A 26,851-nucleotide genomic window follows, 5' to 3' on the forward strand; every position below is an offset into this window, starting at 1 on the left:
TTTTTATCTCAGCTGTGTAATGACGGGGCTGCAATGTAATCCCTCCATTACTACACTCCTGCCAGGCTGCTGATTGGAAGGACATAGAACTGTGGATGGAGTATTGTCCGATGGCAGACAATTGCACACTGGGAATGGAGAAGACCTGTTGGTAAGACGCTAAACTGTCCATCAAGATGGATGGAGTGTTTCCTCTGCATGTATAATTGAGATGGTAAAACCTCCACTAACATGATGAGCAGATTGAAACCTCCATCACGGAGGACAGATGAAAAAATGCCAAGATAGAAGTCAGCCATTTTACATTGCCAATAATTGTGAGATGGCTAAACATTGCTGAACAATTAAGATTCATAACATGCCTACTGGCATTAAAAAGGTGTAGGGTGGCTAGTGTGGGGTGGTGGGTAGAAAGGGTGGGCCTTTAAATAAAGGGAAGAGTGAGCTGAAGGAATAGAGTGCGAGGGCATGTCCTCACTGTTATAGTAATTCAATTGCTAGACGTTCTTTAACATATTTATTAAAAAATAATTTAAACCTTAAATTAGTCTGCAGAACTGGATGGTTCCACTGCATCACATAGTGTACTACAAAGTACCAAACTGTATCATTAGAATTACTATTATTCCAAATTCCACTAGTGCGTTTCAAAGCTGTATTTACATATCATAAAATACACACTCAGAAATCATAGTTAGTGGAAAGAGGGCTAAATGCTATTCTCTTAGGAAAAATAGCCACTATATATTTCAACCATCTATTTATGGGCATTAATGGATACACAAACACACAGAGGATTTAGAGCATTGCAGAACAAAACACACAAGATTAGAATTCTTTGAGAAAATGGAGCATCATTTTATTTTAAGATTTTAATAATCTTTACAGCTGCAAATTAAATCAAATGCGTAATCAAATCAAATCAAACCATCAATCCTCCAAGCAGTTATTGACTGAGCAACAATCCAGTGACTTTTCATGTCTGACTTTTCAGTAAAGGACAAGAGGATAATATTTAAATCAGAAACTGGCAGAGCCAAGGGAAAGTGGTCCCAGCAAAAGCAAAGACCTGTTGTGAAGAAGTAAGGAGAGACAGAAACAGAAGCAATTTGATTCAGGACAGGGACAACCTATTCCTTTACTCTCTGTAGACATTATGTCTATCAATTAGGATTCATAAGTACATTTAACAGGTGTGTTTTTTTGAGCATGAACAAGTATTGCACTACTGTAATCTATCACATCATACAATTCATAAACTTTTCTGGGAAACACCTGCAGCAGCTTGATAACATAGTTAGCATCCACAAGCGTTTTCCTTATTAAACTCTCATCCATACATAGATGGGGAAACTTAAAGCCCCCAACAACGTAATAAGTGGTATCGCGCCCCGCTATCAGGATTAAATGCCCGCCATCTTTTACCAGTGATGAAACATTTTTTAAAGCTCTGCAGAACTCATCTTTATTTGTCACGTGGGTCTCCAAAAAATGGGGCAAAATCAGACAGTTAGCCAGAGGTAGGATGGTGGGAGACAAGGGGTTAGTCTTGCAGGCATTGTATTTTAGAACATTCTTGATTTTCCTTTGTAACATATATTGCTTCTCAGGCCATGCGTCCCTAAAAAATAAAATACAAACTTTTTAAATTTAAATGTATTATTTATTAAACAATGTTATTTTCTCACAAGTTATGGCATATTTTTCAAAACTGGTTAGATACAGTGTGGATTTACAATTATACCTCCATGCCCACTTTGATACTGTGGTATGTTGTGCTGAGGACGTAAAGTAAATGTTTCCAGCTTTTGGAAAAAAAGATCTTCAAACTATTGGAACATAGAAAAAGTCTGTGAGAGGTTCTGTCCCTATAGTGAACAATGCTCTAACCCATATGGGATTTGTTTGATATAGACATAAAACAGCATTGTCCAATCTTTATAGCACGTTCTCTATAAAGACACATGCATCATATACCTGTGTACACACAAAAACGCATATGAATGATGTTTGTGTTTTACTGCTACATTATTTTCTAGGCTTAGCTAAATATCAGTTTATAACTGCATTACTGCCCTTCTGCACCTCATTCTTTAGATTGTAGTTTTACCCCAGGACACCACATCTGCTTGTTATGCTCATATATTTCTCACCTCCCTTTTAAATGATTGAAGATCCTCAACAGATCCTCAGTCACCACCTTAAGAACCGACACGTCACTCTCCTGATCACAGTAATCAATATACAATTGTTGTGAGATCAATATATTTTCCAAACTCTTTTGGAGTAACATGACTCTACCTTCCTGCTTCCTGCCCAGAGTGAAGAATCTCCCTTATAGAGAATTGTCCAAATGAGGTAATAACATTTTCCACATATATGTATGTATTATTTACAGTTAGGCTTTCCAGAGGCAGGAATTCCTTCGATTCTTGTCAGTTAATAACTTTGTTCCAATTTGATGAATCTCTACAAAACTTAGAAGACCTATAACTTTTACTACAACTGCAAAGGGTACAAGGTGATGTCGTGATTGGTCAACCAGGTGCAAAGAAAAAAGAGGGGGCCCAATATGTGTTTTTATTTTATTGAACTTTACATATAAATATGTATTGCAAGTAGTGGTCAAAAACAGCTGAACAGATTTTAATGCCATTTGAGAAAATTATTAGATTATGGTGTGTAGATGATCCTTTTGGGTAGTAGAGGTAAGTAGGGAAAGTATTTCTAAACTCATTAGGCATTTGCACATGGAGATATCTGTGGACACATCAATTTGTGTGACTGTTAGGGGCTTAGATTTAGGTAAGCATTAGGTTTTATCATATCTATACTTTATTGAAGTAGTAATAAGAAGGCAACAATTATACAAAGTTTCTATATATTTTTTATATATTTTTTTCCTATAAAATTCACTGAGTACTACGTCGGAAGTACCAAAAAACTTAAATATTCAGAAAAAAAAAAAACGGTGTAAAACACTTACATAGAGTACTTCTATTGTCTACATATTCAAGTCTTTCAAATATGTTTTGCGCAGAGTACTGTAGAAATTTCTAGTATTCCATGCTACTTAAAAATATTTTAAAAATGTATTAAACAACACAGTACTTACTAGGTACTAGAACTATTCTATGTTAACTTAAAAAAAATATATAGAAAAATATCAATACATGTCTACCTATTACCACTTTAATAAAGTGGTAATAGGTAGGAAACAACAACAAAAATACTAAATACCGATATTTGAGGGGCTAACCCAGAGTGCAGCTAAAGTATAGTAAAAAGAATATGGCTGCCTTTAATTTTGTAAAGGAAGCCATTAGCCAGCCATATACAGGGGTGGATGAAACTTTGCCAGATTACACTGAGTTTCAAAAATGGGTGAAAATATGCATGTCACACTGTTTGTGCTGCAATTTAGAGCCAGTAGTGCAAGTAACACTGATAAATCAGTGTAAAAGGCATCATGTGGTGTGAAAGAGTGCATAGCCATTTTAATTGATTATGATGCCGCTTGAGTACAAAATCTACTCAAACCCCTCGACATCTACGTGAAAAACAGACTTCTGACTGCAATTGCTGGAACAGCCATGTTAGAACATGGTGCTAGAAGAAGCCAAATCTCTCGAAACCTCTGCGAACCAATTCTGCCACAAAGTGGCAGATGGAAACAATCCATTCCCCCCTATACATATTGCTTCGTCATTGGCATGTATTCTGTGTTGCAGCAAAGTCGCTTTGGTGTACCCTGCACAATATATCATAGAGAGACAGATTTATGGGTGTATTGCCTTACCACTTCATCAAGCATGGTGTCGCCACGGTCACTTTGATGAGATTTGACAAACAACACAAGCCCAACATGCATTCCTCTGGGTTGCTTGGCAAATCTGCCTGGAGAAACACAAGGCAGTACATTCCACTGTCTTGCATTACTCCGCACACCAAATTTTACAGTCATGCACAATTCCAACAATTTTTCACACTACATCTTTTTAAACTATAACTTATGACACATGCCACTCCACATCACTATACCATGCTCCACTGTACAGAACACCGTTCCATGACCAGTCACTCCAGTCTACACCACTCCCCTCCATTCTATGCCACTTCACTGTGCAATATTCACTCCTATGCCACTGCTGTTTATGATACTCCACTCTATACTATTCCACTAAGTGCCAAGCCACTGTGTACCACTCCATTATATGGTAATCCACTGTATACCTCTCCACTCTATGCCAATCCACTGTACATCAATCCACTGTACGCCATTTCATTGTTTTGTACTCCACTTTATGCTTTTCCACTCTATGCCACCCCAGTGTATGTCACTTCACTCTACTGTACCTGATTATATTGTACATCACTGCACTCTACAGTATTCTACCTTATAGCACTCCAGTCTACTCCACTCCAAAGTGTCCCACTCTATTGTACCCTTCTCCAGTGTATGCCACTCTGCTCTGTGCCACTCCACTATATGCTATTTCACTGTACGTCCTTCCACTCTACACAACTACCCCAATGCTTATTTCCTCTATGGCACTTCACTATACAATAAACTACTCAAGTTGCTCAGTGACTGCAACAGGGATGATACTGAGCATGGCGGAGGCTACAGGTGCTTTAGTGGGTGTTTTTGTTTGTGGACTGGGACTTTGCTGTATTGTTAATTAATGCTGCTTGATTCCCTTGGATCCGGTCTGTGTTTTCCCACCGCACCAGAGTCCTGCAGTCACTGAGAGAAGCGAGGAGCGAGGAGACGGCAGGCAGCAGGCTGAGGCTCCCGGTAGTAGGCTCCCGGTTGCAGCCCCCCCTCGAGCTGCGCAGGTGAGACAGGCGAAGCAGCGGTGGCAGAGGGGGAGGAAGAGAGCCTACAGCCTACAGCCCGCGAGCCCACGAGTCCGCCAGTGAGTCACAGCGGGAATTGTCACAGCGGGAGCAGCGGGAACTGCGGAGCGGCAGGCAAGAAGAACGCGAGCCGTTGCGAACAACTACTGCGTCAAGCTGCGTTAAGAGCACCAAACAGCGGTCCCCAGCAGGAGCAGCGTTGGAACCGCAGCGTTGTGACCGCAGCCCGCCGCAACCCATGACCTAAGAAAGACCGAGGCAGGAAGCACACAAAGACGTAGGAGGCACACAGAGACGCTCAGAAGGCAGTGGGGTGAACTGCACAAACACCAGCAGCAGCACTCACAGAGGAGGAGGGTGGGCGTGTTCAGTGCAGGGCAGGTCAGGGGACGCCGAATCCTGCAATCAGCTTGGGCTCGAACTTGGACTCTCCTAACGCCCCAACAATCTCTCCCAGGCCTCCCTATGCCTCTAACCCCCGAGAAGGCCGCCTTCAATAAAGGCCTACCATCTATATTCAGAAGATTAACTCACCATGCATCTCGGGCAAACTTACCTACCCCATCTTGCCAAAGTCAGCATCAGGACAAGACAATAGTAATGGTACACCCCCAGGGCGAACCTGGGGAGCGCCTCGTCCAGAAATCCACCTCGCCACAAAAGTGCAGCACAGGAGTAATCCCTATCCAGGGCCAAAGTCTAATATAGGCGACTGGAGTCCCAACAGAGGCCACCCCAGACAGCAAGAGGACGAAGGAAGAACGGACGTGTGTAGAAAAATCAGCATCTAATTCATCACCTACAACATCCAAAGCAGCACTAACCTTCTTCACAACATTTTTAAAAACTAAATTACAGCGTCCCCCAACAAAACCGCAAACAAAGAAACTATTTGACAAAGAGTCTCAGATATCCAAAGTCCAGATACACAAGGAAGAAAATACAAGTGAAATAGAATCTATTCACCAGAACACCTCAGAAACGTAATGACTGAAGCTACTAAACTTCACATCAAGTCCAATATCAAACAAAGAACTGATGCAAGACATAAGTATAAACTAGTGCAAAGGGGAAGCAAACCCGGTGGAAAGAAAAGCATTAAGCCTCATATCAAGCCCAATAACTAACAATGAAAACCAATCAGGAAAGGGGAAAAACCCAGAGAAAAAACTGCATAACGTAAAAGAAGAAGGGCAAACTACTCAGTCGCGAAGCCAAGAAAAAACATCAGAAAAATCAGAGAAGGAATACCTGTAACTCCAACATCCTGCAACGTCTCGCCTCGCCAAGAGCGCGTTGACCCTCGATTCAATCAAAATCTCGAACAGAGTGCTAGTGCAATCCATTCAGGGCTGCTTCTCTCAGTAATAGAAACACTTCAGTCATCAGCAACAGCATTAAATTGGCAATCCGACAAAATGGACACCCAAATTGACTTAATGAATACCATAGCCCACTACATTGCGGGGATCGACAACAAACTCGATAAATTAAACAACCTGATATTAACAGCTCAATCAAAGTATAAAATGGAACAAAGCCCCTGCTCCTGCGGTCCAATCATAGACAAACTGAACCTCCTCCCCAACCTAATAGAACAAATACTGGCTCTAAAAGAATCAGACCCGTATCCCCCCGAAGTGAAACTACCTAAAACCATCACTGATCATAATCTCGCCAAGAATTCAGAAACAGACATAGATAAAGGAAAGAACATGGCAGAAGCAAGCCCAATGTTAAATATATCATCGTCAAACAAAAAAACAACCTTAACTAGACGTCAAAAAAAGCGGGAAAGGAAAGCAAGGAACAAACAACTAACAGGGCACACGGATGAAGGGGCAAGAATGTTTCCCATATTCACCTCAGCCAAAAGCGAGGAAGAAACCCTAAACACGACACGGCAAACCGATGATTCATCAGACCAAACACACTATTCATCGAGACAACAGCTCTTAACAGAAAAAGGAAAGGAGGTCACAAGCAAACCTGGCACATGCACTGGAGTAGCATGTGCCAGGAGTACAGACGAAACAAACAACAGAGACGCACACCCGAGGCTGGGTTTGGGCAACTTAACACAGACAGACGACACCGCGGAAAAAAGCAGCCGCATAGAAAGCGGGAGTTTGATACAACCAATTGGCCCCCTAGGGAAACCTACCACATCGGAGATAACAGCAAAATGTAGAGAGGCGGCCGAGAATAAAAAATTAACACCAGTCGGACAAAAAGCCGAAGTGAATCTGGAATAGTGGCCTGAAGGAATTAAACGCTGCCTACAAGGCAGAGAAGAATCACATCCCAGTCAAAACAGGTCTCAAGGTGCACCATGCGGGACTATCAAGCAAGACCAGCTCGCTAATGAAATCGACAAGCAAGAGGTACCACCTAAAATTATTGAAAGCACCCCAAACTGGAAACTCCAGGTTGGGGGCGAAAAAAGCTTACCCCCTATCGTGGACATAACAATTCTACTAAGTCGCGGAGGAAGTATTGTGAATTTGAACTGCAAGGAGGACGCCAACTCAGAGAGGGGGACAGAGATGGAGCATACCAGAGGCCCCCAGACCAGCCCAGTCATGAGCGGAGACTTGACGAAAGAGAGCAATCGGATCACAAGGATTACGACATCCCAATGCGCACAGGCAATCGGTATGAATGGAACACAAATACCCGCCGGAACTGGGACTTATTGCGGAATTGGAACAGATAGCAGACTAGAATCGGGGAAAGGCTCTGGGAACTGGTCTAGTAAAGACGATCTTCATCTCAAACAACTCCTCTTCACCTCAGAATATGAAACTAAGGGGAGGCACGACATACTCAACAGGGGCAATATACTTAAGCTCTACGCCAATACTGAAGGCCTACAACATCTAACCAACGCAGAATTACTCGCAGTCAAATTCCGCAAGCAAGATAATAATAACTTATCAGATCAAACTTTAACAACCTGGTGAAAGGCAGGGATTGCTCAGTTAATATTATCCTTCAGAGAGAGGTTCGACTCATGGGGCATAAGGCTCTCCAGGCCGGCAAAACCACGCTATCCAGGCCCTCTTGAAGAACGTCCGGCGATAAAAGAAAAAAAAGAAAAACCTGCCAGGAAAAAATGATCAGGCAGTTTCAGTATTACAGAATGCAAGAGGGAATAGCCCATCTCCGGCTACCCACCCTCCGACTAACACAGGCAATCAAGCAAACTCCAAAGACGACACCGATTACTGGCGCTGGCTAACTGACACATTGAATAAACAGAAGAAAAACTGACCACCCCAAAAACCCCAAAAGGATAACAGCCAGCAAATTCTCCACCTACTGTCATGGAATATATCCGGGTCCAGGAAATGGCTGGAAGATGGTTTGCTCCCCCACAATTGGACATCATGCGATATCATCGCCCTTCAAGAAACATGGGCACTCGAGGGGCTACCTCTTGTTGAGTACACATACTTTAACATCCCTGCAAGAAAAAACTTCAATTACGGTCGACCAAAAGGGAGACTATCAGTTTATATCTCGTCGGACATCAATATTAAATTTGAACAAATAGCCCCGCAAGGGCCAAACATGCAATTAATAAAACTATCTTTACCTGGTAGACTAGCTCCGGTACTATTGGTTAACTTCTACGCACCTCCAAAGGTGAAAGAGAAACAAGCCCAGCTGGATCAGTTAGAATCCACAATTAGGGACAGTCAAAACAACAATCCCACCTGGGAAGTCATCCTAACAGGTGATTTTAACTCAAATCTAATTCATACACCAGAGGAGGACGACATGTTAGCAGCTGACAACGAATTCTGGAATGTTAAACCACAAAGCCAGCTTAAAATAGAGCACTTCGATCCCATCGGTCAACATCTGGTAACATCCTTGAAATTCCTTGGGCTGCGGCTCCTCAATGGAAGAACTCCAGGTGACAACCCACCGCAGTATACCCATCTAGGGATCTTGACCTCTTCAAGACTCAACAATACAGCAGTTTTACTTCCACTATTGCCATTTGTCAAGCAATTTTCAATTGAATACACATCAAAAAGTGATCATTCATATCAGCATACTTTTTAAATCTAAAACTCAACAAACATCGTAGCTCCAAGTTATTGGGAGACAGTTCCTCTTCCACCAACCTGAAACGACTTAATTGGACAATGGCCAACACTGACGAGCTGCAGGTAAATGTACAGAAATTAAATACGGAGAGTCAGACAACAATAGGCAACCAAATACAAAAATGGGAGGACTTTACGGAAAAGCTAACAACAACTATGTCCATCCCAAAAAAATCACGGCCTCCAACTAACAACACTCCACTGCCAAAGAACCTGGTAAAGCTCAAAATAGAAATAGGGAGATACGCCAGAGCATTAAAAAAGACAACTACGTCCCCAAAAGACTGGGCTCAAAGATAGTACCTTAATAAAAAGTATAAAAAGAAAATGTGGGAACATAAAAGATCACTGAAGGATAAATATTTTTATTATTCATCATCAGAAAAAACAAAGTATAAACAATTAATTATTTTGACATATATATCTAATACAACAGAAATAATTCAATTAAAGCTTAGTCACTTGAAGTAACAACCAAGATGCAAAACATGATTTGAATACAGTTTCCAAGAAAGAAAAGTTGAAAGATCTGAGCAATTTTGACACCGCCAATTTTAATCCTATCAAAATGAGCATGAGTCTATCCCCTTTTAATACCCGTCTAATTTAAGATTCCATTTTTTAACCAGGGCCCATATCCGTTTCCCAAGCTGTTTTGCATTCAAGCCTTTTTTTTCATATAAAGCTTTCTCTAGGGTATAGATAGCTAATCATTTTGATAGCCATTGATGAAAGTAAGGGGGATTAGAGTCTTTCCATAACGTTGCAATACTCAGCGTCATTGCAATAAACAAAAATTCTTGATGGGGTATATCCTGCCCCTGCCGCCTGTCGAGTTCTAATCGCTAGGATTCGTCCTACCTGTTCGGTAAATTCATGTTGCTCTTCCCTACTTGCTAGGTATTTACCAGCTGATTTTGCGGCATATACTTCACCCACTGCTGCTTTAGCCATAGCTAGTTTTTGCGTTACTTTTGTCACATCCTCTTTCTCTCTTATATTTCTTATCAGTTCTTCCTCTAGTTTTGCTACTAGACTTATCTTCTTCCCAAGATCTTCTTTTTCCTGCTTACTCCATCTAAGAGAGTAGCTTAGCGTTTCTCCCCTAATACCTGCCTTCATAGCGTCCCATACTATTTGGGGCGACGCTGTGCCCCTATTCTTTTCCAGGAATTCTTTTAACCAAATGTCCATATGAGTTACATAATTTGTATCCTGTAACAACACTCTCTCGAAAGTCCAGCTAATTATACTTTTCTGTGAGTATGGTATAAGGATCTCCAGGAAAAGGGGATTATGATCTGACACCAATCTGGGCATTTTTTTAACTTTCACCATCGGTATCAACGAGGGAGAGATCAAGAAGTAATCTAACCGAGCTAGAGTTTTAATGGGGGGCAGAATAGTATGTACTACCTCCCCCTCCGTTTATTTGTTCCCAAATATCAATCAGCCCATTGTCCTGCATGAGCTGTATCAGCGCTCTGTGTTTTTTTTTCTTTTTACCAGTAAACCTTGCAGGATCGTCTTTCCACAGCCCATTAAGGCCATTTATATTTAAATAGCCACAGAGTATAATGGGGAGAGGTCAGTTGGGTAATTGAGAATTTATATGAATTAGGGTTTCCGGGTCATCATCTGTTGGTGCGTAAATGAAACATAAAGTAAAATTAAAACTTTGAGTTTGGCACTCCGTTAGGACCCACCACCCGTGTCTATCTACCTGTTGTTTTTTTAATGTAATCCTATTTTCCCATGCTAATATTGCAACCCCGCGAGTTTTAGTGCCCTGAGTCGTGCAGGTCAATACTTTATACCCCAATTGTTCCAATAGAGTTTTCTGCGAGATCTCTATATGCGTCTCCTGAACACAAATTAAGTCAGCTTGCAGTGTTCTGAAGTATTCTTTCAAATCCCTGCTTTTTCTTGCATCGTGTAGTCCACACACGTTAATAGTGACTATGCATATCATTTTTCTTTTTCTTCTTTTTTCCTTTCTCCCCCTCTATTCTGATTCCTTTCCTTTTCTGATGATGATTTTTCCCCCCACATTTACTCTCCCGAAGACCCCCCCAACCCCCCTCCCCTTTCCTCCCCTTGAGGCATCCTGGGTCCAGCCGGATCCAGGTGTGGGCGCCCGCTGATCAGTACGCCTCAGTGCACCCCCCCCAGCCCTGCGTGACTATAATATTTCCATACAGGAAAAAGTCTTGCTAAAGTTTTCATGTATTATTTCATGTGTGAGTAGCGATTAATATTTTTTCTCCCATTATTTTTCCACGGGCGAAACATTCTTAATATAGCACTTATTGTTTGACCCATAACAAAAAAGAAAGAAAAACAGAGAATTTAGTTCTTGCTCAAATTCCAGTTCTATTTTTTTAAAGTCTCAGAGATTTCCTTAAGGTAATTTTCTGATTGTATTTCACTGGTAAAGCTCCGGGTCGACCCTCTAAATATTATTTTCAGTCTTGCCGGGTTTTGTAAATATACTTTAGCACCAATCTGTTCAAAAGGATTGAATAGTTGCCTCAGCCTCCATCTCGTTTCCACGGTTGCGTGGGCAAAATCTGGTCTAACAAAATATGTGCTACCATTATATTCTTTCTTGCTTGTAGGACGAGCTAGATCATATATAGAGTCCCGAAGTAAGAAATTTCCAAAAAATACCAACATTGCCCTTGGATATTTAGATTGGTTCTGCGTTTTCTTAGATTGAATAAGGGGAAAACGATGGGCTCTTTGAACTTCTCTCTCTAGTTCCCAGTTTGCAATTCGGGGATAGATGATTTAAGAAGTTTAATTATATACCCGCTTGGGACAACTACGTTCCCAAAAGACTGGGCTCAAAGACAGTACCTTAAGAAAGAGTATAAAAAGAAAATGTGGGAACATAAAAGATCCCTCAAGGATGACTTCTGCGCAAAATTACTCTGCACAGCAAAGAATACTAACTCAAACGCATTCTGGAGGATCATTAACAGTTTAAACATCCTTCAAACCTTATAACATCTAATGTCCAAGAAGCAGAATGGGCCACGCTATTAACACAGAGGTTCTCAGAGGCAACACCTGACCAGCCCAATACAGGATTAGTCCAACAAAACACCAACATAGGGGTCAAACAAAGAAATAGTGAGCACCGCATCTAGTGGTGTACTCAAAACCCCCCGCACGCAAACTCTATACCCGAAGGAAGAAGGTGGAGCAAATCAATCACCAGACGGGGATCTCTGGACAACAAGGCCTCACTGTGACGCGGTTCACCCACGGGAGAAAAAGGAGACAACAAATAAGTCCAGACACACTTGGTTTTGTGAAGAGGACATAAGAAGAATCCTAAGGAAGACTCGTGGCAGCGGAGCTCCAGGGTCGAACGGGATTCCACCAATAGTCTTCAAAACTGATCCGGACTTTTGGAGCGGAAAATTAAAAATTAAAATAATTATTTGATGAGATAGAAAGCGAAAACCAAATACCATCAAGTTGGCTAGGCTCCATAATTTCACCCAACTTCAAAGGAGGAGACAGAACATCCCCATCAAATTACAGATGGTTCGCTCTCCTGGACGTGGAGGCGAAGTACTTTGCATCCCTAATCCTGAAAGATCTAACAAATTGGTCTGACGCCACAAAGAGAATACCGCCCAATTAAACAGGCTTCAGGAAAGGGACCGGGACAATGACAAACATTCTGTCTCTCTCAGTGTTAGCTGACAAATACCTACGAAGGAAACAGACCCTCCACCTATGTTTCATCGACCTAAAGGCGGCCTTCGATAGCGTAGATCGTAACATCTTATGGAGGAAACTGCGCAGCTGGAACATCCCTGATAAAACACTGAGAGGAATCTTACTCCTTTATTCCAACACTTGGATGGAAGTAAAACTGGGGAATGGAACACGGCTCTCAAGAAAAATCAATACTAGCAAAGGTCTGAAGCAGGGCTGCGTTCTAGCCCCGCTTCTTTTTAATCTTTACAGGGCAGACCTAGCCCCAAGCCTAAACAAGATCTCATCCCACCCACCTAAACTAGGCTCCTTATCTCTAACCCATTTATCCTACGCGGATGATGTGGTATTGTTGAGCTTAACGAAGATTGGCCTTCAAAGGTCACTAGCAGGGCTAGCGGAATTTATAACAAATAACAACCTGGAGATAAATACAACAAAAATAAAAACAATGTTTATCACCAGACGACAGTCACCCAACCTAAACATCCAACTGGAGGGAACAAAGTTAGAGGCCGTGACCAACTACAAGTGCCTGGGCTTCTACTTTGATAATCGTCATAATCATCAGCAGCAAAAGACGTACATTGCCCAGAGAGCAAACTCACTGTCATTTGCTTTTAGATCTCTAGCTAAGAAGCGTACGGGGCCATCATATAAACCTCTATTGGCAACGATAAAAGCAAAAGTGCTTCCTACCCTGTCATACGGCAGCGTAGGACTGCACGGGAAAGACGCGGAATTGCTTAATAAAATGCAGACAGCCATCTTTAAATCCACCTTCCAAATTCAACGGGGAGCTTCACCTGCTCAGACGAGACTAGAGTTTGGAATTATAAATGAAACAGTGGGAAGAAAGTACCAAATATCAAGTACTGGTACAGCTTGAAAAAGAATACGTTAGCCTCAGCCCTGCACCAAGCCCTGTGGGAGGAAATAAAAACTGATGTTAAGTCCCCATACAATCAGTACTTAGAGAAGGCCATAACGGAGACTGGAACAAAAAATCTTTGGGAACTCAATTTGCCTTACCCAGCGTTAAAACAAGACATAACTAAATCAACAAAATTCCATTCTCTTTTACTTGACAAAGCCACCTTCAGTACAAGAAAACACGCTTGGATGGTCATATCAAACTACAAAACGCTCACTGCAGCTCCATACCTAACAATTACATTTCCAGCTCACAGAAAACAAAAGTTAATGGGGCTCCGCCTAGGAAAACTTCCATCAACCGTGGACCAACCAATCTGGGTGCACGACGGACCCAAAACCTGTAGACTATGTGGGAGCAGCAAGGAGGACTTCATTCATCTTGTTTCTATCTGCCCGAACCTAGCCCAAGCTCGAGCCACCTTTCTAAAAAAGGCTATGAACGAGCGAGGCATAAGAACGTGTAGATCGGCGAATATGGCAACCTTGAACCCAGCAGACACGCGTTTGAACTGCCTATTATTAAAGTTCCACGTGGCTCATGCCCAAGCGCTGAAATATAACTTGGTACCCTGTCCACAAAAGTAAAACCAGACTGCAGCTGTTTTGGAAGAGGGCGCCTTTGAATCTAGTGAAGTATATTACTACAACTCTTGGAACTATAAGCTACACGGACTGCTCGATTGTTTGAAATAACAAACCCTTGTACTAGACTCAGAATGTTTTATATGAACTAACAGAGAATGTATCCTTATATTAGGAAATTTTAAAAGCAGTAGTCGTTTTTATAAAATGTATTGTTATGGTTTTTATTACCTGAAACAATAAAATTGTTCATACATTCATTCATTACTCATTGTTCACTACGCTAGTCTACACCACCCAAATGTATGCCACTCCACTCCACTCTACATCATGCTACTCCACTCTATGCCACTCCATTCTACTCCATGAAATGCCACTCCACCATAAGTCACTCCAGCCTACACCACTCCTTTATATTTTTTTTAACTGTAAGCCGCTCTGATGTATACCACTTGTGTCTACACCACTCCACTCTACTGTATTGTACTGTATTCCACTTGACTCTACCCCACTCCATTCTAAAACAATCTACTCAAAGCCACTCCCCTCTAAAGTACACCACTCATCACACTTCTCTCTACGCTATTCCACTCTATGCTATTCCACAGCATGTTATCCTACTCTACGCCACTTCACTTTATGCTAAGACACAAAATGCCACAACATTCTGCATCATAACTTCCTAAGCCACTCGAAGTAAACACTCTACATCTACACGCAACACTCTACATCTGGAGTGATGTAGAGTCAGTGTATGGCACTGAGCTCTACATTACTCCAGTGTATACCAGAGCAGTATACTAAGCTCAACAACTCTGTTCTCCACTCACACCTCTCACATCTGCCAAACTCTACTACACTCTAATCCACTCCAATGTACAACACTGTACTCCAGTCTATGTAACTTTATAATGTTCTATTACTCTAACCCCTTTCTTTCTGCCCCTCGGCAGTTGAATTGTTTGGCGGCCATCTTTGGTGAGGGAAGATCGCCGGTCGGGCAGTGCTCGTTCTAGCGCCCAAGGACGCTCGACCCCCTCATAAAGGAGATCATGCTGACGCGCAGCGGTCACGCGCAGCAGGAATGCCGGATCACTGCCGGAGTCACGCCAGAGTCCAGCCCGTCTGCGCCCGTCCGTGCTGAGGACGGGCTGCTGGACGGGCTGCCCATCGACATTTTGCATTCCAACTCAGGTCGGTTAAATCATGATCTTGTTCCCAATCGTCTGACATATTCCGCACTTATTTTAATATCCTGGCGACCCCGTACTCCCGCTTCTTGTACTACCTGTACTCTACCTATCCATTATTTTACTTGTGCAGGTTGTGGCTTCTCTACCGGTAAAATGTCGCTTTCTAAGACGCAAACTGCTAAGGCACATCACCGGGGTAAATGGAAGGCCACTAAGATTCTTCAGCCTTCCCTTCCTCTCCAATTTTGGAGTATTAACTGCAGATCGCTCCCCAAAAACAAATTACATTTTTTGATTTCATAAACGAAGAGTCACCAGACGCTTTGTTTTTAACCGAGACCTGGCTTCACGAAAGCTCTGGACCTGACATTGCTTTAGCCGTTCCTAACGGCTATGTGATGGTACGTCAGGACAGGGCTTCCGGGAAGGGTGGGGGGATCGCTATTATTTTTAAATCCATCTACCAATGTAAGTTGGAGTCGTTTTTCCTCCCTGGATGTGAGGCCACTCTATTCAAATTAACGATTGGCCCTCAACTAACGCTTACTGGTCTTCTAATATACCGCCCTCCGGGCAATGCTGGCCCTTGGATATCGTCTCTGGCCGATATTATATCCCCTGTATTACTTAAATTGGCTAATTTCACCATTCTTGGTGACCTCAACATCCATCTTGAGGACGCTGAAGGTACCCTCAGTCAGTCGTTACTGTCAGATCTCGAAGTTTTCAATCTTTCACTTCGAAACTCTGGGGCTACCCATTCAGCGGGTCACCTGTTAGACCCAATCATTTCTAACTTACCCTCTGACTGCTCCCAAAGGGCCCGCCCACTAGAATGGACTGACCATTTTGCAGTACATTTTGTGTTATCTCTTTGTTCATCTAATGCTAAGCCTTGTGCTGGTAAGAGCAAGCTTTCTTATCGGTGGGACAAGCTTAATATGGTGGCATTTAATCAACACCTTTCTGAATCTATCCCGACTTTGGAAAAATCTGTATTAGAATCTAATGCTGCAGTGTCCCAGTGGTTAAGGGATGCTGTAACTGCACTTCTCCCTCCCATATCTAAGAATCCCAGATCCCTTTATCCTCCCGCACCTTGGTTCTCAGAGGAGCTAAAATCACAACGAGCCAAGTGCAAGGCATTAGAAAGAAAATGGAGGCGTTTCTATTCAATCCCCAGTAAGGCAGTTTATAAAGAGGCACTAAAGAGATATCATGTTAACTGTAAACTGGCCAAGGCCGCTTTTGCGGCATCTACGATCACTCAAGCCCAGAATTGTCCGCGGACTCTTTTTACAATGATAAAGAAGCTAACAGGAGCAGACACGGTACCTTCTCCTCCGGCTTTGGACAAACCACAGTGTGATGCCATTGCTGATTTCTTTATTTCTAAGGTGGAGCATATTCATGAATTTTTGTCTACCTCCCCGCCATCTGCTGAGTCCTCACTGGTGGTTACTTCTGGGAGTCCTCCCCTCCCTTCAACGATCATCAACGACTGGTCTTTGTTTGATGACACTACCTTTTTATCGTGCCTAAATAGTATCAGGTCAGGCTCCCCTCGGGACCCTGTCCCTATGAAAATTTTAAAACTGTTGGACCTCGTGCCACGGAGAGTCCTAATGAGACTTTTGAATACCTCTCTTATAAAGTCTACGATGGCACAGGAGTGGAAACATGCTATGGTCGTTCCCTTGTTGAAGAAGACCGGCGCTGACATCACAAACCTAGCAAATTTTAGGCCCATATCCCTGCTGCCTGCATGTTCTAAAATTTTAGAACGACATGTGAACACCCAGCTTAATTCGTTTGTCGAAAATGTGGGATATCTCCATCCGTCCCAATCCGGGTTTCGCGCACATTATTCCACTGAATCCGCACTCCTTGGGGTGACGGAGAGGCTTCGGCACGGTATCGATCACGTGGAGACCTTTGCACTCATCCTTTTGGATTTGAGTGCAGCGTTCGATACCGTGTCTCATTCCATCTTTCTTGACTCTCTCCGCTTCCTTGGTGTTGCTGGATCTGCGCTGGCCTGGATTGCCTCCTTTTTAAGCGGACGCACCTTTCAGGTATTTTCGACAGAAGCTGAATCTGCTGTCTATTCATCAGCATACGGCGTCCCCCAGGGGTCGATTCTCAGCCCTTTGCTGTTTAATATCTATATCAGACCCCTTGCCACCATCGTGGAGGACGCCGGCCTAACAATCTATTCGTATGCTGACGACACGCAGATTGTGTTCTCTCTCTCTAGCAGTGAGGGCCACGAGGTCTCTGCTTTGAAGTCTGGGCTATCACGCGTTGCTGCCTGGATGCACGACCATCTGCTCAAGCTCAACGGTGATAAGACCGAGGTTGTTATCTTGGGCAAAAATAAAGATCTGTGGGGCCCTCGACATTGGCCCTGCGACATGGGTCCTCTGCCGAATCCAACCCCCGTAGCCCGCAACCTCGGCTTCCTTATTGACGATAAGCTCTCAATGAGACAGCAGGTAACAAAGGTCGCTGCAATTTGTTTTTCCACCTTAAGATGGTTGCAGAAGATCCTATGGATGTTACCTTGCTCTACTCGGAGAACTGTCGTCCAGGCTCTTGTGATCTCCCGCATCGACTATGGGAATGTGCTTTATCTTGGGGCCGATAAGGCCACAATAAACAAACTCCAGGTGGTGCAAAACTCATCAGCTCGTTTATTGTGTAATGTACCCCGGAGATCCTCTGCAGCCAAGGCTCTGTGTGACCTTCATTGGCTTAAGGTCCCGAACCGCGTACAATTTAAAACCTTATGTCTTCTTTTCAAAATTCGGCAGGGCTCTGCTCCTAAATACCTGCAGAACCTGGTTCAAGTCTATGAGCCTGGCCGTACTTTAAGATCCTCCACCAGTGGCAATCTCGTGGTCCCTAGAATTAAATTGGCCAAAATGGGCGGCCGCTCGTTTTCCTATCTTGGTCCAAGGATGTGGAATGCTCTTCCGCCGGCTCTGAAAGCCGAGACTGATCTCCTCTCATTTCGGAAAAAATTAAAGACCCTTTTGTTTAATTGATCCTTCTGCACTGTTTGTTCTGTTTGGGCTTTTTGCTTGCTTTCTTCTCTTGTCTGTCCCTGGCGCCGGGAAACCCATTGAGGGTAGCTGTGCGCAATACAAGTTTAGATAAATAAAATAAATAAAATAAATAAATAAAATAAATAACTATGTGTCACTCTTCTCCACTCTGTGACACTCTTCATAACTCCCTCTATGACACTAAACCCCAATTTACACTAGTCCATGACACACTTCTCTAGTCAATGCTACTATGCTACTCCACTCTCATTCACTCCACTTCCACAACACGTTAAGGCAGTTTCTGACTTTCTACTACATACCACACCAAATTACTGAATGCCACAAAACTCTACTCCACTCTATGACACTTTACACCACTCTGTGTTATGCCACTCGACTCCACAGCACTCTACTTTAAAAATCTGCACCCCATGCTAATACACTTACTTCACTTCATGGTGTGTTCCTCCTCTATGGTCCACTGTATGACACTTTGCCTACCTCTGGTCACTCTACAACACTCTGTTCAATCTGCCCATTAACACCACTGTACAACTCTGTACGCTACTGTAGAACACTATACTCCACTCTATGACAAACTATACAACTTCTTCTATGCCACTTTATCCCTCTGTATTCCACTGTATGCCACTCCACTGTATACACTCTATGCAATCATCTCTGCAACGTTATATATCACTCCACTCTACCACACTCTCTAACACTGTACTGTACACCACTCCATTCTACAACACTCTTCTGTATGCCACTCCAGACTTTGACACTTTCCAATAATCTATAACCTGCTAATCCACTCTGGGTACTCCACGTCATGGTGTTCTACTCTATACCACTCCACTACACACCACTTAAATCTACACCACTCCATTGTATGCCACTTCACTCTATACCACTGTCATCTATGCTACTCTACTCTATGCCATTCCACTCTATTCAACTTCAACCTACACCACACCACTCCCCTTCACTCCACTCTATTGCACTCTACTCTGCATAACAACACTCAAAGCCATTTCACTCTACCACACATTACTCCTCTCTATAGCACTCTACTTTCTTACATTTGCAATACACACTTGGGGACACAGAAGTACATGGGTGATGTCTGTTTTTTGGGTGACATGGCTGTACTCAGGCAAGCAAAGGTTTGTTAGAAAGTCAAAGACTGGGCACTCACCAAAGATCAGAACACCAGTTCTGTGAAGTATGATGGGCAAGTATGTGTAAGGTAAGTGTAAAAAGGCAGGAAGGGAATATAAAGAAAGAACAAGGGTGTATGGAGAAATTAACCTACAAAGAATACAATAGTACAAACAAGAATGCAAAATTATGTGCAGCTCCTGGGGAACAGGACAATAATACTAAGCTATACTGTACTTTACCCAATTTTATAAACCCACTATCCCACACCCTACAATAAGTGTACATAAATCATAAAGAAAATAAGAGACTTCTCAATTAGCAATACACTAGAAGCGGAGGATCATAGAACAAGATTGAAGAATATGAAATAGTCAACATAACATAAGACTCCAACCAGGAATAAACACCTTAGTAGGTGTTCTGAAACATCGAACTTGAAGAGGTTATCATTACAGATGATGCAGCATTATAAACAGTGCAGCTATGTTTAGTTAACTCCGCTCGTCATAGGTTGGTTAGCTCCAGTTAAAAATAGGATAGTTACAACCCATGTTTTAGATGGCATTTCAAATGTACAGACCTTTCAATATACTCTGGAGCAGATAGACAGCCAGATCTTAATGCTGGTGAAATTGTATATACATACATGTACATATATATATACAAATACATACACACACGCACACACAGACACACACATATATATAAACATATATGCATATATAAAAATTGTTCGAATTGCATGTGCCTGTCCTGGCACATGGACAAGCACATGACATTTGAACAATTTTCAAAAAACATTGGCATGTCCTATTGACGGATCAACACTTAAAACCCTATATAAATGCTAACCCTCAGATCACCTTCAGAAGAGGGAAATCTCTTAAAGATGAGATTAGTGACAATTCAGTGACCAGCAAAGTGATAAGTCAAGGAAAGGCACTGTTTAAATGTTGTAGAAACTGCAAGGCCTCCAGGAAGAGTGAGGACTGCGAATCTTTGATTATTCCTAAATCAGGAAGATAATTTGTAATTCGCAAATCAATGACTTGCAACACAATGTACTGCGTTTACGTACTCATCTGTCCTTGTGACAGGTGGTACGTGGGTAGTACTATACACCGAGCCAAAGAACGGGTGATGGAGCATCTGCGGGCCATAAGAAACAACAACCAACAATACCCCGTAGCCCATCATTTCTCTGATTGCCACTTCCAAAATGAGAACCTATTAAACGATGGGGGTCATAGATATGGTTGATTTGGGAATCAGAGGTGGAAATCGAGAACTTGTGTTGCATAAATTAGAATCAAGATATATAATTGACTTTGAATGCATGACTCCGAATGGTTTAAATTCCAATGAAGAACTTGCAGTACACCTTGCTGAATGAACATGTATGTAGATCATATGAGTTTTCTGCAGCCTACTTTCCAGTTCTTGATTTTATGATTTTAATTTTCAGATATGTATGGTAACAGTGGATCATGGGAATTGGACTTTCCAAACATGCGGGTATCGAATCAAGATTACATTGATGCATTTGCCCACTGCGGCTAAAATGAACATAGGCGTATGTAACCACATGAACGAACCTCCCACTGGGGCTGGGACTCAAACTATAGCCCGATTGTATTTAAATTTTTGGGCGCATGGTCGCCGCGCGGACATTCAATTATAACTTTATTGAATTGACATCTACTTCTATAGGAGTATTAAATCATTTGTGTGTAAGTTTGTTTGACATTCTGCTATAGATAAATGGTTGGATCGTTCAGGTCTATTTAACAGGCATTTGCAACTTTGATTTTCGGTAAAACGGAAGTACTAGTGACAACGTTGACATTTTGTGAAAATTATTGCATTTATTTTTTCATTAGCTGCAATGTCCTGTATTCAGTTTTTAGTATATTGTGGTGATTACCCTGCATAGTTTGAAGAATGAATGAACTATAACACAATGGTGGCCATGTGGAATACACTGTTACATGCACATGGGTGGTAGTCCCATCTCTATAACTGATTTGGGATAAAATGGGTGTACACATCGAAATGGCCGAAACGTGATCAAGCCGCAAGGTGACACGCGTTGTATCCTGCCGAATACATTTATGCCCACGAGCAACTTAAGGTGTTGGAGTACGTTTGTTCGCATGAACAAAGTGGCATGTTGGATTTATGGGCGACCGGTAGCCCCACCTCGGACCGCCCACAAGCAGACTCGATGAAATTCCGTTACCGGAGCTGTTAATTTTATATATATATATATTCACTGAAAAAACCATAGGTTTCAAATCAGTTATAGTTAGCTAAACATTTTACTCATACAAAACAATTGAAATTCCCACGTTATAGTTAGTTGGATTCACGATAACTCGCGCACCTGCAATCCACTGCTGATGAAGTCACATATTACATCATTCATGACATGGTCAGTGACATCACTGATGACATCTCAAATGACATCACTGATGACATCTCAAATGACATCACTGATGACATCACTGATGACATCATCCAGTGTCTGTGTGTTTCTGTAAAGTTTAAATATGTTAAACATAATGAAGAATGAGTGGATGTATAAGTGTTTGGATGAAGGATTTAGTAGGTGTGTGACTAACTGTATGAGTGAGTGAATAAATGTGTCTCACTGAATGCATGGGTTAGTGACCAAACTGTCTAAATATGTGCATCATTATGTCTGTTGTGAGGCTGAGTGTGTGTATTGGTGGCTTGGAGGTGTGTGACTCTGTGCATAGATGTGTGTGCAGTTGATTGACTTGGTGTATGGGTTTAAGAGTGCATGTGGAAACAACTGTATGGGTGGTTGACTGTGTGCATGGGTGTGTTAGTGAGTGAATGGATATCTCAGTGCTACATGTCCAAGTAAGTACATATGTAAAATACAGTGCATGTGAGAGTTGGCATATATAAATGACTATACATGAGAGCCTGTGATTGCGTAAGTGACTGTATGGATCAATGTGTTCTAGTATCAGTGATTGTAAAAGAGAGTAACTATGTGTTAGTATATGTTTGAATAAGTAAGGTTTTGTGTGTATAAATGTACAGATGAGGAAATGGGAGTGTGATTTATTCTTTGCATGACTGATTAGGTGTGTGAGTAACTCCATGGAGGAGTGGCAGTGTGTGAGTGTCTGTATAGGTGTATGAGTGCATATGATAGTGTTGTATTGATGAGTGACTGTATGTATGAGTGATTGTGTGGGTGAATAAGTGGATGTGTGTGTAGACTTAGGAATCAGTGATTGCGTATGTAGTAACTGATATTGGTGTGTCAAGGGTTCAGGAATGGTAGTCTGTATTCAACACTGGATGTATCAAAGGTTAGATTAGAGTGTGAGGAGGTGCATCGTATTATCACATGAATGATGTCATCAGTGATGTCATCAGTGATTTCATTGAGATGTCATCAGTGATGTCATCAGTGATGTCACTGACCATGTCATAAATTATGTAATATGTGACATCATCAGCAGTGGATTGCGGGCGCGTGAGTTATAGTGAGTCCAACTAACTATAACGTGGGAATTTCAATGGTTTTGTATGAGTAAAATGTTCAGCTAACTATAACTGGTGTGAAACCTATGTTTTTTTTCAGTGAATTTCAAAGTTTTTTTAAATGCTAATTCCTAACTATAACGAGTGTTAAACCTATGTTTTTTTTAGTGAATTTCTAAGGTTTTTAAAAGCTAATTCCTAACTATAACGAGTTTGTAACCTACGGTTTTTAAAGTTTTTTAAACTTTTAAAAAACCTACGTTTTTTAAAGTTTTAAACTTTCAAAACCGTAGTTACGTTTTTTTAATAGCTATCTTTTATAGCTATTAATTATTATAATTTTTATAAAATTATTTTAATAATGTATATTTTTCTAACATTAATTTTTCAATGTATTTTTCCTGTGTTTTTTTTGTATCTTTTCACCCCGGAGCGCTCAGGGTACGCGCACCCGGAAACGCACCCGTACACGTAGCATGAGCGCTATTTCCGCCAGCGAAAAAAAATATAAATATGTATTTAAAGTAAATAATAATGCAAGACATTCAGTAGCATACTCATAAAAGTAGTATTTTTGATTTTTTAAAAACTTATTTTGACTCTAAGCACATTTCCGAAAATAAAGTAAAACATCATTGTGACGCGCCGGGTAAGCGCCCCTGGAAGCGCCTACGTAAGCGTCTACGTACGTGCCGCGTTAGCGCACCCAGAAGCGCTCCGGAGCGCGTAGCGTAAGCGTCAAGCCATGTGACCTTAAAACAACACTTTTCATTGGTTCATAAGTTTTTTTATTAATTTGAAAACACCCACCTATTTCCCTCACTACCACTTTGAACTTGGAGAGAGCAAGAGCTGTTCCCTGGTTCTTCTGCAGCATCTTGTGTTTTTGTGAAGTATGGCTGCAAGACAGACAACCTCCACTGACTATGATGAAGAGTTTGTTGCAGAGGACCCTCCTTGGCGCAAAGTAAAGGGGCAGTTCATTTGAACGTTTTTTACCTTCCCTGAAGGTGAAAAGAAGGTGAATTCGCGAAGGTGTGCTGCCAAATATGTGGCACTACCTTATCACGTGGTGACCCAACAAAGAAATACAGCTTTGGCCACACCACTTTAATCAGGCATGCGGAGAGGGGGCACCCCAATGACTTTGCCAGGGAGAGTGTCAGGGACCTGGCACACAATCCCCGAAGAGATGGCGGCAGCACCTCCACCGGAGGAGCAACACCTTCCGGAAGACCTGAAAGACTAGTTTCAAATTTGCAACCGGTGTTTGCAGGTCTGAAATTTCTCTGCAAGGACTGTGATGAACTCATTTGCTACGGGGAGCAGAGCGTCAAACTTGTTGTTCGCAGAAAGGAAACACCGCTGCTCCACCCGGCACTCATTTCCCCCCTTTTTCTGCTCCTGTTGAGCAGTTTGGAATTTCCTAGTTTTGTTTTTGTTCTGAAAAAAATAGAAAAAAAATGTAAAAACGTTCAGAAAAAGTAAAAAAAAAAAAAAATTAAAAGAAGAAAAAAAACTGTTCTTTATATAACTACCTCCAATTCTCCAAAAATGAGTGAGGGAGCGAAGGAAGGGAAGAGAGGGGAAGGGAAGTGAATCAGGGGGATTGAAAGAAGGTGAGTGTGGGAGGTGAGTGAGGGGAAGGGGAGTGAACATGGGGAATGAGGATAAGTGAGGAAAGTGGAGTAAGGGAACGTAAGGGTAAGAGAAGAGCAGTGAGGTTGAGGAAAGAGTGGTGATAGAGGGTGGATAAAAGCACGTGAGCGTGAGAGAAGGGGAGTGAGGGAGTGTGGAGACAGAGGGAGTAAAGGAAAGAGTGAGAGAAGGGGACTGAGTGAGGGTGCATGGAAAGGGAGGTGAGGGAGTGTGGGTGAGTTAAAGGGAGTGAGCATGAAGGAAGGGGACTGAGAGAGTGGGGAGACGGAGGTAGTGAGGCTAGGAGGCTAAGAGAGAGGGAGTGAGGGAAGGAGAATGAGGATGTGACAGGACAGAGGGAGTGAGAGAAGGAGTGAGTGAAGTGGAGTAAGGTGAGTGAGGGAAGGGGAATGAGTGAGTAAGCGAAGGAAGGAAATAGAGGGGAAGAGGACTGAAGCATAGGTACTGAGAGAAGGTGAGTGGGGGATGAAAGTAAAGGGAAGGGGAGAGAAGGGTGGGGAATGAGGGATAGTGAGGGAACTGGAGTGAGGGAGTGAGGGGATAGAGGGAGTGAAGGAAGGAGAGACAGAAAGGGACTGAGTGAGGGAGCAAAGAAAGGTAAATGAGGCAGTGTGGGTGAGTTATAGGGAGTGAGCGTGATATAAGAGGAGTGAGAGAGTAGGAGGACGGTGAGAGTGAGACTAACAGAGAGAGAGAGAGGGAAGGGGAGTGAGGATGTGAGAGGACAGTGGGAGTGAGAGAAGTAGTGAGTGAAGTGGAATAAGGTGAATGAAGCAAGGGGAATGAGTGAGGGAGCGAAGGAAGGGAAGAGAGGGGAAGGGAAGTAAAGCAGGGGGTCTGAAAGAAGATGAGTGTGGGAGTGGAGTGAGGGAAAGGGGAGTAAACATGGGGATTGAGAATAAGTGAGGGAAGCGGAGTAAGGGTTCGGGGGTGAAGGTGGGTGAGAGTAGAGTAGTGAGGTTAAGGAAAAGAGTGAGGAGAAAGTAAATTTTGTTTGTGAAACTTACCTTATAAGTAATGTAAACTTAATTACATATTTTGACTAAATTTAATATCTGTGGAAGAGAAAAAAAAGTAAGTTATAATATTTATAATATATATTTCAAAATACAAGAGACAAGGCAGGAGATTAAAAGTCATAAAAGGGTACTAAGAAATAAAGTAGGAGTGAAGGACACAGAAAGGAAAACAAAGGAATGGTGAAGGACAGAGAAAGTCAAAAAGAAATAGAGGGAGAGCAAATTACTAAGAGGATAATGACAGAGAGGAAGAGAAGGAGAGAGAAATAAAGTGAAGGTGAGTAAGATACTAAAGGAACGTGAGTTAGGAAAACTAAAGGCAGGAAGGGGAGTAAGGAAAGGGGAGTGAGTGACAGGGAAGGAGGAGTGAGTGAGGGTGTATTCATGACAATGACGGATGGAAGGTGAGTGAGGGTGAGTGTAGGGCTGTAAGACAGTGAGGGGACAATGGGAGTGAGGGTAACAGAGAGGGAGTGAGGGAAGAGGAGTGATGATATGAGAGAACAGAGGGAGTGAGAGAAGGAGTGAGTAAAGGAGAGTAATTTGAGTAAGGGAAGGGGAATGACTGAGGGAGCAAAGTAAGCAAAGAAGGGGAAGGTAAGTGAAGCAGAGGGACTGGGAAAAGATGAGTGTGTGAGGAGAGAAAGGGGAAAGGCAGTTAAGGATGGGGAATGAGGATAAGTGAGGGAACCGGAGTAAGGGAACAGGGTGAGGGAGGGTGAGAGAAGGGCAGTGAGGTTGAGGAAAGAGGAGTGATAGAGGGTGGTTAAAGGTGAGTGAATGTAAAACAAGGGGACTGAGGGAGTGAGGACATAGAGGTAGTGAAGGAAAGAGTGAGAGAAAAGGAGTGAGTAAGGGAGCAAAGAAAGGCAAGTGAGGGAGTGTGGGTGAGTTATAGGTAGTGAGCGTGATGGAAGAGGAGTGAGAGAGTGAGAGGACTGAGAGAGTGAGGCTAAGTGTGAGAGAGTGAGGAAAGGGGAGTGAGGATGTGAGAGGACAGAAGGAGTGAGAGAAGG

At 42.5% G+C, this 26,851-nt stretch overlaps 1 protein-coding gene across 1 annotated transcript in view; it reads right to left on the minus strand.

Annotated features, from left to right (window-relative positions):
• Positions 1-1,149: 1,149 nt before the first annotated feature.
• Positions 1,150-26,851, minus strand: part of LOC144751974 (nicotinamide N-methyltransferase-like) — a 109,150-nt gene continuing 83,448 nt past the window's right edge. The window contains exon 3 of the mRNA XM_078639933.1: positions 1,150-1,621. Coding sequence (XP_078496059.1) covers positions 1,168-1,621 — 454 coding nt within the window. The 3' untranslated portion in view covers positions 1,150-1,167. The remainder of the gene's footprint in view (positions 1,622-26,851) is intronic.

This window comes from Lissotriton helveticus, chromosome 4_2 (assembly GCF_964261635.1).
Source record: "Lissotriton helveticus chromosome 4_2, aLisHel1.1, whole genome shotgun sequence".
Lineage (NCBI taxonomy): Eukaryota > Metazoa > Chordata > Amphibia > Caudata > Salamandridae > Lissotriton > Lissotriton helveticus.